Source organism: Lithobates pipiens, unplaced genomic scaffold (genome assembly GCF_037356315.1).
Source record: "Lithobates pipiens isolate NorthernLeopardFrog02 unplaced genomic scaffold, aLitPip1_a1.2 Scaffold_1, whole genome shotgun sequence".
Classification (NCBI taxonomy): domain Eukaryota; kingdom Metazoa; phylum Chordata; class Amphibia; order Anura; family Ranidae; genus Lithobates; species Lithobates pipiens.
In genome coordinates, this window is record NW_027507685.1 from 130396767 (window position 1) to 130410171 (window position 13405).

The 13405-nt window shown below is 47.3% G+C and overlaps 1 protein-coding gene across 2 annotated transcripts in view; it reads left to right on the forward strand.

The window, feature by feature from the left end:
- PNPLA7 (patatin like domain 7, lysophospholipase) overlaps positions 1-13405 on the forward strand; it is a 620671-nt gene that overhangs the window by 584554 nt on the left and 22712 nt on the right. For both annotated transcript variants that reach the window (XM_077476726.1, XM_077476735.1), the window contains one exon: positions 3145-3255. In XM_077476726.1, the coding sequence (XP_077332852.1) occupies positions 3145-3255 (111 nt within the window). The remainder of the gene's footprint in view (positions 1-3144; positions 3256-13405) is intronic.

Genomic DNA, 13405 nt, shown 5'->3' on the forward strand with positions numbered 1-13405 from the left:
CATGTTGATGCATTGGTTTATAAAAATAAAAAGGTGCTGGAATTAAAAACAAAAAACTAACAAACATACCTAAATGGCTGAGCCCCGCCGGCTCTACACCAAGAGCTAATCAAGCAAAGACCACTGATCACTCAGTTCTCGTGTCTGCTGTGAGCACAGAGTTCACTGGATGCACCAGGCTGCGAAGGGGGCGGGAGCAGCTGGCTCAGGCTCCCAGCAGCACGCTAAGAGACTGAGCCACCAGTCAGGAATCTGGGCAGATCCCGACATTGTCAGGATCCCTGCATAGCCTGGACCGGCTCTGTGATGTCAGCTGAATCTGGGTCACAGGAGTGTGGAACGAAGTACTTCTCCCACAGGAGAAGTATAGCCAAAAGAGCTTTGGCCATACTTCTCCTTTAATACTGTTACAGTCTCTGATCCAGAACAGGTATAGGGAATAGGAATGACGGCACTTTTTTACATTCCTTTCTTAAATGCTTGTTCCAGGCCAGTAACTTAGAAGTGTTGGAGTCTGAGACAACCAGTCAACAATCATTTTCAGAATGAGGCCAGCAATGGCAGGAGAAACACAGCTTTCCCGACAGGTGCACTTTGAAGTGGAAGTAAACCCAACGATTTAATAGTTTCAAAAAAACATTCCTTTCCGGCATGCCGGAAATGCTAACTGTCACATTGGTTGTGCTCTCAACCAAACTGTCACACCATCCAATGGCTGGTGTCATAACTGATCACATGTACAGCATAATAGCAGTTGAAGATTAAACAGAGACCAAGATGGCAGCTTCCTTGGCTGATAGGAGGGTTTACTTCCACTTTAAGGACAGTGACCAGCCTTTCCAAGAGAAGGTTTTATTTGGTCCATCCCATCATAGCTGGCTTCACTGTTACCAATTTGAAGGGAATATACCGTATTTATCGGCGTATAACATGCACACCAAGTTTAGGAGGGAATTTTAAGGAAAAATATTACATTTAAATAAATGCAGCCTTATCAGTGTCCATCTGCAGCCTTGTCCATCATTGCAGAATGATCAGTGTCCATCTGCAGCCTTGCTCAGTGTCATTTGCAGCCTGAATGTTTAAAATTACTGCCGCCTAGATACACAGAGCCGAATGTCCTGTGTACTCTGCTCCTCTCGCAGTCCCACCCAGCTCCTATGACGGACAAAACACAGGTCCAATGGCGGGACTGGGCGTGACTGCGAGCAGAGCCGAGCCTAGCTGAGTACACAGTACACTCGGCTATGGGTATATCGGTGGCGCTCGCTCCTCCAGACAGTGAGGATCGGCATATAACACGCACCCACGATTTTCTTCTGATTTTAAGGGGAAAATATTGCGTGTTATATGCCGATAAATACGGTATTTTTACCTAAATATGTAATATTGCATATTATTTATATGCAGTCTTCTGTCCAGCCAGTGGTTGGCATGCTAATCTCTTTTCACATATTTAGCAAGTTTATCCTTCAGCTGTGCTGAAAGAAGCCTGACGTTTACAGAACTACTTACAGCAGTGACTCCATTCAGTGGGCTCAGTGGAAAGGTTCAGTCAGACAAAGGTAGCTACTACCTATACTACCGATATTAAACAACAGTTTGAATCTTTGTAACCAGAAAAAAAAAATTTAAATTGATCCAAAACCAGACGAGAAGAGGAATGTGCATTAGTGATAACAGCTCAACCTCAAGGTCCATCTATTTCCAAACGCTTTGGAAACCACAATGCATTTAATAAAATGACTTTCCTGAAGTGTATGCTATTTGCATTCCTAGTGAAAGTTCTATCATCATTAATACTAGAGGTCCCTTTATTAAGACCTCATTACCATACTGTATACTGATTTCTCCTCTTATTTCAGAATCCCATTTAGCATAAATTTTATTTTGTCCTTGTGTGACCGCACCCTTCCTCTCCTGTGACAGCAGTGCTCTCCAGGATGGCATCTTGTGACTCGTATAATTCACAAATGACAGGGCAAAGCTTGTGGCAGAGCTGTCTAGATTAATTAAACCGCTTGTTCTTTGTGCTGGGAGGCGTTCTATCTCAGAGGCACATATACAAAGCTTTACAATGGCCGTCACCATAAATCCACTACTAGTGATTCCCTAGTGTTGGAAGCTACCTGACTGTCATTGTATTGTTCTTCCTAGAAATAAGGACATTTTCTAGGTATATCTTCAAGCTGTGTTTATTCCTGGCAACAAGGGAAGAGATTTTGCAGAAAGATGCAATCATGTCTTAATTGCACCCACAGAACTAGCAATCTGACAAGGTTAACTGTAAGAGGGAAGTGTACAGAGTACTTGACTCTTTTAAAAATGCCTTATTCTTCTATCCTGTTACAATTCTATGTTAAAAGGTTTCCTTCTTTTGCTTCAGAGTTCAAGAGGAGTTCTGTGTTTATAGAAAAGTTGACTTATTTTGCTTTTCTATATTATCCAGGTCAAAGGTCTCCAACATTTCTAAACCAAGGGCCAGTTTACTGTCCTTAAGAATTTAGGGGGAGGGGGGCGGACTGTGGCCGTCATTGTTGTAGTTGGGCCCCATTGTTGGTATCCCTGGGAAGAATTGAGCCCCATTGTTGGTTTCATTGGAAGGAATAATTCACCATCATTGGTGTCATTGGGAGGAATTGTACCCTTCATTGGTGTCGGTGAATGAAATAGTGCCCCAAGGGCCCAAATAAAAGCAAGCAAAGGGCCACATCCGGGCCTCCAGGCTGCGTGTTTGGAGACCACTAATCTAGGCGATAATAGTTAAAAGTATTGTCATGTCTTACCTCTGCTGTGGCCTTGTAGCTAGCTAAATCTTTTTCCTTCTTCATCACCTACACAATTAGTTTGCATTAATTTGATCTATGGAAAAGATTTAGACTCTACCGGCAGATAATCCATCCACTTTGCTGCCTGTAAAAGCTGCTACCGTTAATCATTATCAGCACCCCTAGAGCGTATCCAGCATGTAGCAATCGCTATTTTAAAAGGGTTGGTTTAGGTTGATCACAAATGTGCAGGCTGAGCTGTGTTCCATAGCGGAGAGATTGCCAGGTATTGACCAGTAATTACAGAGTAATGGCATTTAGATGCAGTTTGTAATGTTGAACTCAGTATTAACCCCTTCTGCTCTTTCTTTTGCAGGATGTGGGGCACCAGCATGGGAAAACAGTCTTTAACGTGTGGAGTCGCAGTGGCGTTATCGACAAAATGCTGAAAGACCGACAAGAAACGTGCAAATCTAAAACTTCAGATGTAAGTTCTTGAATTTCATTGGTCCTAGGTTATTATTTTGATGCAGCTGTCACCTGCAGCTTCTAGATGAGTGCTGTGAAACCATTTGCACTATGGGAACCTTACATGGAACGTCAGGCCCTTCTAAAAATCCTTTTCTCTGTAATTCACCGACCGACACAGCTCCTCTCTTAGCCATTGGGTTGTTGCGCCACCTTTAGGAGAATACTAGGCATTACATGTTATGTAAAACACAGAACTTTCCAGTTCCGCCCAAGGGGCGGTCCCTTAGGTAACAACCCTCCAGCCTGCCATGCAGTCATCAGTTTTATTTTGCCTAGTGAAGGAGAAGGACCTAGGAACCGTGACGGGCCCATCAGTCCATCTTTTTTTTCTGCAGAAGCTTTGCTTTTTGCACAAGATGATAGATCCTGTGATCTGCTATCAACAGCCAGCTGGGTGACAGGCTGGATACCCTTATCCTTGTAGTCTCCCCAGCCTGGCTATCAAGCGTGTGCAGGTTGCAGCTCTGCGCTAGGCCAGCCACGACGAAACCTCAGCTCCAGAGGTGGTCGTGAGCTTTTATGCCCCGGGGCTCACATATGACTGGGCTACTGATGTCTGCGTCACAGTGTGCCGGGCCAGCAGCCACCCTGTACTGATCAAAGAGTGAGTCTGTAATGGAATGTCTCCCAGCTCTTCAAGACTGGTAAGTACAGCTCTCCCTGCCTCGGTAGGGCTGAGCAGCTGGGCATTCCCTGGGAGGTAGATTTGGGGGTCCCTCCCTCCCCCCCTCCCCGTGGGGGATGCTGCAGTGCGGTGTGTGTGTGTCTGTGCAGGGGCTCTCGGGGGGGGGGGGGCTGCACTGGCTGGCTGTGTCCTGAGTCCTGCTTTTCATGTCCCTGTGAGGCTGTGCTTGTGTCCTTTGCATCGCTGTTTCACCGCCATTTGTTTCTCTCTGTCCCTTATGATTTTTGCAGTAGCGGCCATCTTAGGTGTGGGCAAGGGAAAGCATGCGCTCCTGGGCTTCGGCGGCCATTTTCCCTGTGATTTGTCCTTATAGTGGGCGCCGGCGGCCATTTTCTGGAAGCCTGAATGCGTTTTTTCAGCATTCCCTAGTGGCAGCATGTGCCCCTGTGCTCTGGCGGCCATTTTTCCTGTGTTTTATGTCTTTATACTGGACGCTGGGCGGCCATTTTCTTTGAAGGGGTTGTAAAGGTAATTTTTTTATTTTCTACATAGGTTCCTTTGAGCTAGTGCATTGTTGGTTCACTTACCTTTTCCTTTGATTTCCCTTCTAAATGTTTTTTTGCTTTGTCTGAATATCTCACTTCCTGTTTCTCCTCAGTAAACTTCTCACCATCATTCGAGCTGGTGGTTAGTCAGCCAGAACAGCTTACTGAACAGCTTACTGAGGATAACAGGAAGTGAGAAATTCAGACAAAGAAAACAAAGAAAAAAAACATTTATAAGGGAAATCGAAGGAAAAGATAAGTGAACCAACAATGCACTAGCTTAAAGGAACCTATGTAGAAAATAAAAAATTTACCTTTACAACCCCTTTGAGCCTGAGCACATTGCAGAGCAGTTTCAGCGCCATTAGCAGCAGCTTCCACCGACACAGAGCTGATTCCCTCTGCACCTGGGAGCCAACAGAGACCACAGGCACTACCTGCTGGATAGCACAGAACCTTTCAGGGTGGTGAGTCCTGCGGGAAAGAGCCCCTCAGCGAGCAGTAGTAAGGAGGGTGGGACTTTCACTGTCCTAAGTCCCCTTCGGGTGGCAGACAGGGTAGGGTCAGCATGGCTTCAGAAACTGGTGTTTCTTCCCCCGAAATCCAGGTAATTGCAACTGGTTCGCCTGCGGAGTGCCTTTGGACACCTTGTCGGCGGTCCTCAATTCGTTCGTTGCCAAGATGGAGGTGGTGCGTAGGCGCAAAGGTGCTAAAAAGCGGCCCCTGCCCCCCCTTCCTCTGGGGAGAGCTCTGACGCAGACTTGGGCCCTGCTGAGGCTGGTGACCCCTGCTCTGTTGTTTTAGATGACGCTGACCAGGACCGTTCGGAGAGTGAGGATGAGTCCCCGTCCGGGTCCACGCAGGACAAACCGCTTGTTGGAGCACTTATCACAGCTGTGCGCAATACCCTGAAGATTCAGGACCCAGCAGATCCCTCTGCTGATGTAACGGTCCCTTTTGGGTCCCGTAAGCCAGCCCGTGCACCTAAGGTGTTCCCGTATCTGACTTATTTTGACAAGTTCATTTACAAAGAATGGGTCGACCGTAACGGACCTTTTCGGTCCCCAAATACATGGAGGTGCATTACCCTTTTGAGGAGAGCCTTCTGAAAAAGTGGTCGGCTCCTCCGGTTGTGGACCCCCCAGTATCCAGGTTAAACAAAGTAACCATGATTCCGATAGAGGGGACTCCTGCATTTAAGGATCCCACGGACAGGAAGGCCAAGGAAGTGGCTAGTTCCTTGTTTACGACCAGTACTGACATCTGCACTTGTGTCGCAGACACTAACTGAGTGGGCAAAGTTGTTGCACCGCGAATTGGGAGAACAACAGACTTCTCCTGTCTGCGTGGAACTAGCAGGCCAACTAGTGCAAGGCCTTAAGTATGTTTGTGACGCGGCCCTGGAGACTCTCCCCCTGTTATCCAGGGCTTCAGTGTCAGCAGTGGTGCTGAGGCACCTGATTTGGTTGAAATGCTGGTCTGCTGACCAGGCATCCAAGAAAGCCCTGACGGATTTTCCATTCCTTGGCTATCGGCTTTTTGGAGCCTCTTTGGATGACATTATTATGAATGCCACTGGTGGTAAGAGTACACTACTCCCACAGGCCAGGAAGGCTAAGGAGCCACGCCGTAGGCAAGTGCCCTCATTTTCCGCTCACAAACGGCTTTTTCGTCCACCTGGAGCTTCGGCCAAACGTCCCCAGCCTGACAGGACGACCACAGAAGGACAGAAACGTCCCTGGAACCGCAAGCCTGTGAACAAAAGTGCTACCGCATGAAGGTTTGCCCCCACACATGTCTCGGGTGGGGGGTCCCCTTCGGGAGTTTGCAGCCTGGTTTTCCTCTCGACTGTCCAACCAATGGGTCTGCGATCTGATTTCCTCAGGCTACAAGATAGAGTTTCTCTCTTGGCCGCCAATTAGATTCTTCCCCTCCAGCATTTCTGTTCTCCTGGCTCCCCGGGAGGCCCTCTTGGGGGCCGTAAGGGACCTGCTGAATTGCAGCGTGATTGTAGCTGTTCTGGAATCGGAACATTTCCAGGGGTTCTACTCAAACCTGTTTGTAGTTCCCAAGAAGGAAAGGGGTATGTCCAATCTTGGATCTAAAGGCCCTCAATCACTTTGTGAAAGTGCAGAGGTTCAGAATGGAATCAGTTCGCTCAGTAGTCGCTGAACTCCATCAAGGGGACTCCCTGGCGTCCTTGGACATCCAGGATGCGTACCTGCACATACCCATATGCCTCCGGCATCAAAAGTTTCTGCGGTTTGCAGTCGGGGAAGCCCACTACCAGTTTGTGGCTCTCCCTTTTGGTTTGGCATCGGCCCCCCGAGTCTTTACCAAGGTATTGGCTCCAGTTTTGGCATTGCTGCGGCAACGTGGGATCTCGATTGTGGGATACCTAGACGATCTCCTCCTGAGAGCATCTTCCACCTCAGAGTTAGAGGAGGATGTGGCGATCACCATGCAGACCCTGCAAAAATTTGGGTGGCTGTTAAACCTAAAGAAGTCAGTGGTAGTACCGACCCAGCATTTGGAGTACCTAAGCTTGCTGCTGGACTCCAGGGAAGCGAGAGTTTTCCTTCCTTCAGACAAGCTGCAGACTCTCAGAACCGCTGTAAAACTGTTGATGAACCACAAGTGGTCGTCGCTTCGCTTCTGCATGTGAGTCCTGGGACTCATGGTGGCCTCCTTCGAGGCAGTACCGTATGCCCAGTACCACACCAGAGTTCTGCAGAAGGAGATTTTGAAAAAGTGGGACAAATCTCCATTGTCCCTGGATCAGCAGATCCAGGTGAGCCAGTAAGTCAGAGATTCACTGATCTGGTGGCTAAGGTCCCTGGTGCTTCAGTCCAAGAAGTAGTTCCTACCTCTAAAATGGACAGTGATCACAACGGACGCCAGCCTATCTGGCTGGGGTGGAGTGATGGGGATTCAGTCAGCTCAGGGCCTCTGGTCGACGGAGTAATCAAAATTGCCAATCAATCTGCTTGAGCTGAGAGCGATCAGGCTATGCCTCTCCACATGGTCGATGAGACTGCGAGGGCGTCCGATCAGGATCCAGTCAGACAACGCCACTGCGGTGGCGTTTGTCAATCACCAAGGAGGAACAAGAAGCTCAGCCACCGCACGGGAGGTCACTCACATACTTCGGTGGGCAGAGCGACATGTTCCGGCCCTGTCGGTCATTTACATCCCGGGAGTGGAGAACTGGCAGGCGGACTGAGTCGCCAGATGCTGGACCAAGGGGAATGGGCATTGCAGCCGGAGGCATTCAGGCTTCTGTGCCTGCGGTGGGGCACACCAGACATGGATCTTCTGGCCTCCCGTCTCAATCGGAAGGTGCCAAGATTCGTGTCCAGGACAAGAGATCCTTGGGCAGATGCGCTGGTGGCTCCGTGGGGTCAGTATCAGCTGATCTATGCCTTTCCTCCAGAGGAGGAAGCCGAAGGGATCCCAGTAATTCTGGTCGCCTCAGATTGGCCTCAGCGGCCTTGGTACGCAGACCTAGTGCGGCTGGGGGCAGACGCCCCCTGGCGACTGCCGTTACGAGAGGACCTTCTGTCTCCAGGTCCGATTCTCCATCCTGCTTTACCATCGCTGACTTTAACAGCATGGCTATTGAGAGCCAGGTGTTGGGAAACCGGGGTCTGTCGGATTCAGTGATCCCCACTATGTTGAGAGCACGAAAATCCTCTTCTGGAAGACTTACATCTCCATGTGTGAGGAGAAAGGATGGCATCCGAGCTCCTTTTCTATATCCAGGATCCTGCTGTTTCTTCAGCAAGGAGTAGACCAGAAATTGGCGTTAAGCACCATTAAAGGACAAATATCAGCTTTGGCTGTCTTTTTTCAATGACCCCTGGCGTCTCACTCACTGGTGAGTACCTTTGTTCAAGGGGTGCGACATGTAGTCCCTCCGGTGCGTCCACCGTTACCCCCGTGGGATCTGAACCTGGTGTTATCGGCGCTGCAAAGACTGCCATTTGAAAATATCAGAGAGATCCCTCTGTTGACTCTTTCCCAGAAAGTGGTCTTTGTAGTGGCCATTACATCAGCCAGGAGGGTTTCGGAACTGGCAGCCTTGTCCTGCAAGTCACCCAATCTGGTTATCCACTAAGGATAAGGTGGTGTTGTGTTCCGCAACTGTCTTTTCCGAAGGTGGTCTTGGCGTTTCACATCAATGAGGACATTGTGTTACCATCTCTGTGTCCTAAGCCGTCCCACTCCACAAGGGCAATCGGAACGTCTTGGGCCTTCTGACACCAAGTGTCTTTCGCTCAAATGTGTAAAGCGGCGACCTGGTCGCCTGTCCACACGTTTACCAAGTTCTACAAGGTAGACGTCACTGCATCGGCTGATGCCAGTTTTGGCCGCAGAGTTTTGCAGGCGGCCGTATAGTTACAATTGGGTATGCAATATTTTCCTTTTTCCTGGTTTTTGGGTAAAAACGCAGCATCTTAAGTTAATGCACTGTTGCACATTACATTCCGCAGTTTTTGGTGTGGTTGTGGGTAGTCACTCCTGTTGAGGGTACCCTGGTTTTGTGTTTTCTTCCACGCACTGTTGTTTTTGTGGGTAAAGTTACACTAGTTCTCACTTGCCATGGTGGATGAAGTTTTTATGCTGTTTTCCCACCCCTCGTTTGGAACTGCTTGGGGAAGGCCCCAATGGCTAAGAGAGGAGCTGTGTCGGTCGGTGAAGATAAGAGAAAATAAAATTTTTTGTACTCACCGTAAAATCCTTTTCTCTGTAATTCTCCGACCGACACAGCAACCGCCCCTCCTTTTTTCTCTTTACGTTATACTGCTTGTTGACGTACTGATGACTGCATGGCAGGCTGGAGAGTTGTTACCTAAGGAACCGCCCCTTGGGTGGAACTGGAAAGTTCTGTGTTTTACATAACATGTAATGCCTAGTATTCTCCTAAAGGTGGCGTAACAACCCAATAGCTAAGAGAGGAGCTGTGTCGGTCGGTGAATTACAGAGAAAAGGATTTTACGGGGAGTACAAAAATCCTATTGCTTTGGTTAAGAGGCAGTACTGGGGTTTATTTAGGTTGTGTATATATACTGTATAAAGACATGTCAGTTATATGCTAACTAGGATCTTGTGATGCTGTACACAGACATCAGCAACCAGCTGCTAAACTTCCCCATTGCTCAATTTATACGCCAGGAGCAAAAACAGGAAGCACTGTATATAAGCTGCACTTTGTGACTTGGAGCATGCATCAAGCTGAGGGCTATGTGCCTGAGCGGCCTATTGCTAAGTACCAAAGATATTTGGTATCTTTCTTTGCCCCCGACAGCCAAATAGAGTAGCAGGTAAAGGGAATGGGAGTATGTGCTGCTGGTTAAATAAGGCCCCTTTCACACTTGAGCGACCTGAAGGTCGCGGGATTTTGCTACGACTTAATGCAATGCCTGTGTAATCTTGATGTCTGTGGACCTCAAGTTGCATCAAAGTCGAACCAAAGTAGTGCAGTAGTGCTGCGAATTGAAGTCCCACAGATATGAATGGTACTCATTGGAAATCACGGAGTATGACTTGTCATGCAACTTTTCAGTCCCAAGTCGCACAAGTGTGAAAAGGGACTAAAAGCAAACTTTTGCTAGCTGTTTCTCCTACATGAGTAAGCACAGATTTTCCTTAAAGTGGAAGTCTGGTCTAAACCTATATATATGAACTTGTTCTCACCCCTATTCTAAGTCCTGTAGAGGAGAGATGTGTATACTTACCTATAACCTGGAGCGCTCTAGTCCAGTCACACGATCAGCTCCCAATGCCAACTTCAACCGAGAAAATGAATGCCCAATACTAAGCCTAGCGGTGATTCCATCGTCCAGGCATTGCAGCTAGTGTCGTTGATCTCTCCTCTCCCCTGAAACTGCATACTGGGGAGATCATGAGCGCCCAGGGAATAGGCTAGTATACACATCTTTCCTCTACAGGATGGTTGGCAGGGCAGGACTTAGGTTGGTGGGGGCCCCTGGGCTTGAGTCACTTTCGGGCCCTACCTTCTATACATTACAGTGTTTATCGGCGTATAACAGGCACCCCAAGTTTAGGAGGGAAGTTTAAGGAAAAAAATTACATTTAAATGCCCATCAATGCAGCCTTGTCAATGTCATTTGCAGACTTGTCAGTGTAGCCTTGTTATTTGCAGCATTGCCCCATTGTCATTGGCAGCCTTGTCATTGCAGTCTTGAAGTTTAAAAATTGTGCCACCGAGATACAGTGTACTGTGTATCTCGGCGGCTCTCGGGTCCTCTTGTAGTCCCGAGCAGAGCCGAGAGTAGCCAAGTGTACTCAGCTCGGCTCACAGTCACGCCCAGTCCCTGTGTTATGTCCATCATAGGGTGGGACTGGGCGTGACTGTGAGCCAAGCCGAGTCAAGTACACTCAGCTGTGTATCTCAGCGGGGACCATGGGGCCCCCTATTGGGCGGGGCCCATGGGCTTGAGCCCAGTCAAGCCCAATGGTAAGTCCAGCCCTGCTAGTTGGTATAGAACTTAGAATGGGGGTGGGAGCAGGTTTAAGATTAAATAGGTTTAGACTGGACTTAATATTCACAGCAAACTCTCCCATCCATACATGTCTCTGTGCATTATATTGTTCTATTATTTTGTTGAAAAATCATTTTGAATGGCTAGGAAGGTAGATAAACTTTGGTGCAGCTCACAGGATGTGGCAAGTATAATGCATTTCTAGCAAGGTTAATAGGTATTTTCTATATTTGCTAAAAATGCTTTTAGCTTGGGGGGAAAGAAAGGAACCAACACAAGGGTCTGTAAGCTGCAATGATACAGTATCTCACAAAAGTGAGTACACCCCTCACAGTTTTGTAAATATTTTATCATATCTTTTCATGTGACAACACTAAAGAAATTACACTTTGCTACAATGTAAAGTAGTTAGTGTACAGCTTGTATAACAGTGTAAATTTGCTGTTCCCTCAAAATAATTTAACACACAGCCATTAATGTCTAAACCGCTGCCAACAAAAAGTGAGTACACCCCTAAGTGAAAATGTCCATATTGGGCCCAAAGTGTCAATATTTTGTGTGACCACTATTATTTTCCAGTACTGCCTTTACCCTCTTGGGCATGGAGTTCACCAGAGCTTCACAGGTTGCCACTGGAGTCCTCTTCCACTCCTCTGACAACATCACAAAGCTGGTGGATGTTAGAGACCTTGCACTCCTCCACCTTGCATTTGAGGATGCCCCACAGATGCTCAATAGGGTTTAGGTCTGGAGACATGCTTGGCCAGTCCATCACCTTTACCCTCAGCTTCTTTTGCAAGGCATTGGTCATCTTGAAGATGTGTTTGGGGTTGTTATGTTGGAATACTGCCCTGTATGTCACAGTATATGTTGGCATTCATGGTTTCCTCAATGAACTGCAGCTCCCCAGTGTCGGCAGCCCCAGACCATGACACTCCCACCACCATGCTTAACTGTAGGCAAGACATGCTTGTCTTTGTACTCCTCACCTGAATGCCGCCACACACGCTTGACACCATCTGAACCAAATAAGTTTATCTTGGTCATCAGACCACAGGACATGGTTCCAGTAATCCATGTCCTTAGTCTGCTTTTCTTCAGCAAACTGTTTGCGGGCTTTCTTGTACATCATATTTAGAAGAGGCTTCCTTCTGGGATGACAACCATGCAGACCAATTTGGTGCAGTGTAGGGCGTATGGTCTGAACACTGACAGGCTGACCCCCCACCCCTTCAACCTCTGCAGCAATGCTGGCAGCACTCATACGTTTATTTCCCAAAGACAACCTCTGGATAGAACGCTGAGCACGTGCACTTAACTTCTTTGCTTGACCATGGCGAAGGCCTGTTCTGAATGGAACCTGTCCTGTTAAACTGCTGTATGGTCTTGACCACCATGCTGCAGCTCAGTTTCAGGGTCTTGGCAATCTTCTTATAGCCTAGGCCATCTTTATGTAGAGCAACAATTCTTTTTTTTTCAGATCCTCAGAGTTTTTTTGCCATGAGATGCCATGTTGAACTTCCAGTGACCAGTATGAGAGAGTGAGAACGATAACACCGCATTTAACACACCTGCTCCCCATTCACAGATGAGACCTTGTAACACTAAAGAGTCACATGACATCGGGGAGGGAAAATGGCTAATTGGGCCAAATGTGGACATTTTCACTTAGGGGTGTACTCACTTTTGTGAAATACAGTATATAGCATTTTTGTTCTTGGATTTAGTTATCCTTCAAGCTGAACCTGCCAATAAAAGATTTACTACTATGCACGATTATGCTACTTTTGCTGTTTATGTGGAAAACAATTTACTCCTTAACAGAACACATGAAGATCTCCATAGCAATAATCTGGCATGGAATACTACTAAACTGGCAGTGTGAATCCCATAGTTGATCATTTGCCAGTCTTGATTTCTGTAACTGTCCACTTTCCACAGTCCTAAGAAAAGCCTGAGCAGAGGTAAAGCATCCTTCAGAATGTCTCCCGCTGGATATTCATTCCCCATAGAGCTGAAAAGTCAGTTCATCAGTGACCTATGTACACTGGATGTTTGCAGCTCACTATACACACATGCGTGTGGGTTAGCGGAATCAATGAATACAATAATTAGATCTCCTTGTTTATCTCTTCTCTCATGAGGGAGGGTCTTCAGACTGCCAGCAGAAGAGAATTCAGCGCCGTCTGTACTGTGACGGTACGCTTGGAGAGGTTAATCACTTGTGCAAATGGCTTGGGATTACGGTCTTGTACAGTGTGAAGGAAATCTGAATGTATGAGATATATTATTGCTGCTTCCTGTGCTGTGCACCGTGTAATAGAAACGTAAAGTGATTGTAAAGGTTAACTTTTTTTTATAACAAATAGGTTATACTTATCTGCTCTTTACAATGGTTTTGTACAGTGCAACCCTGAACCTCCTTTTCTA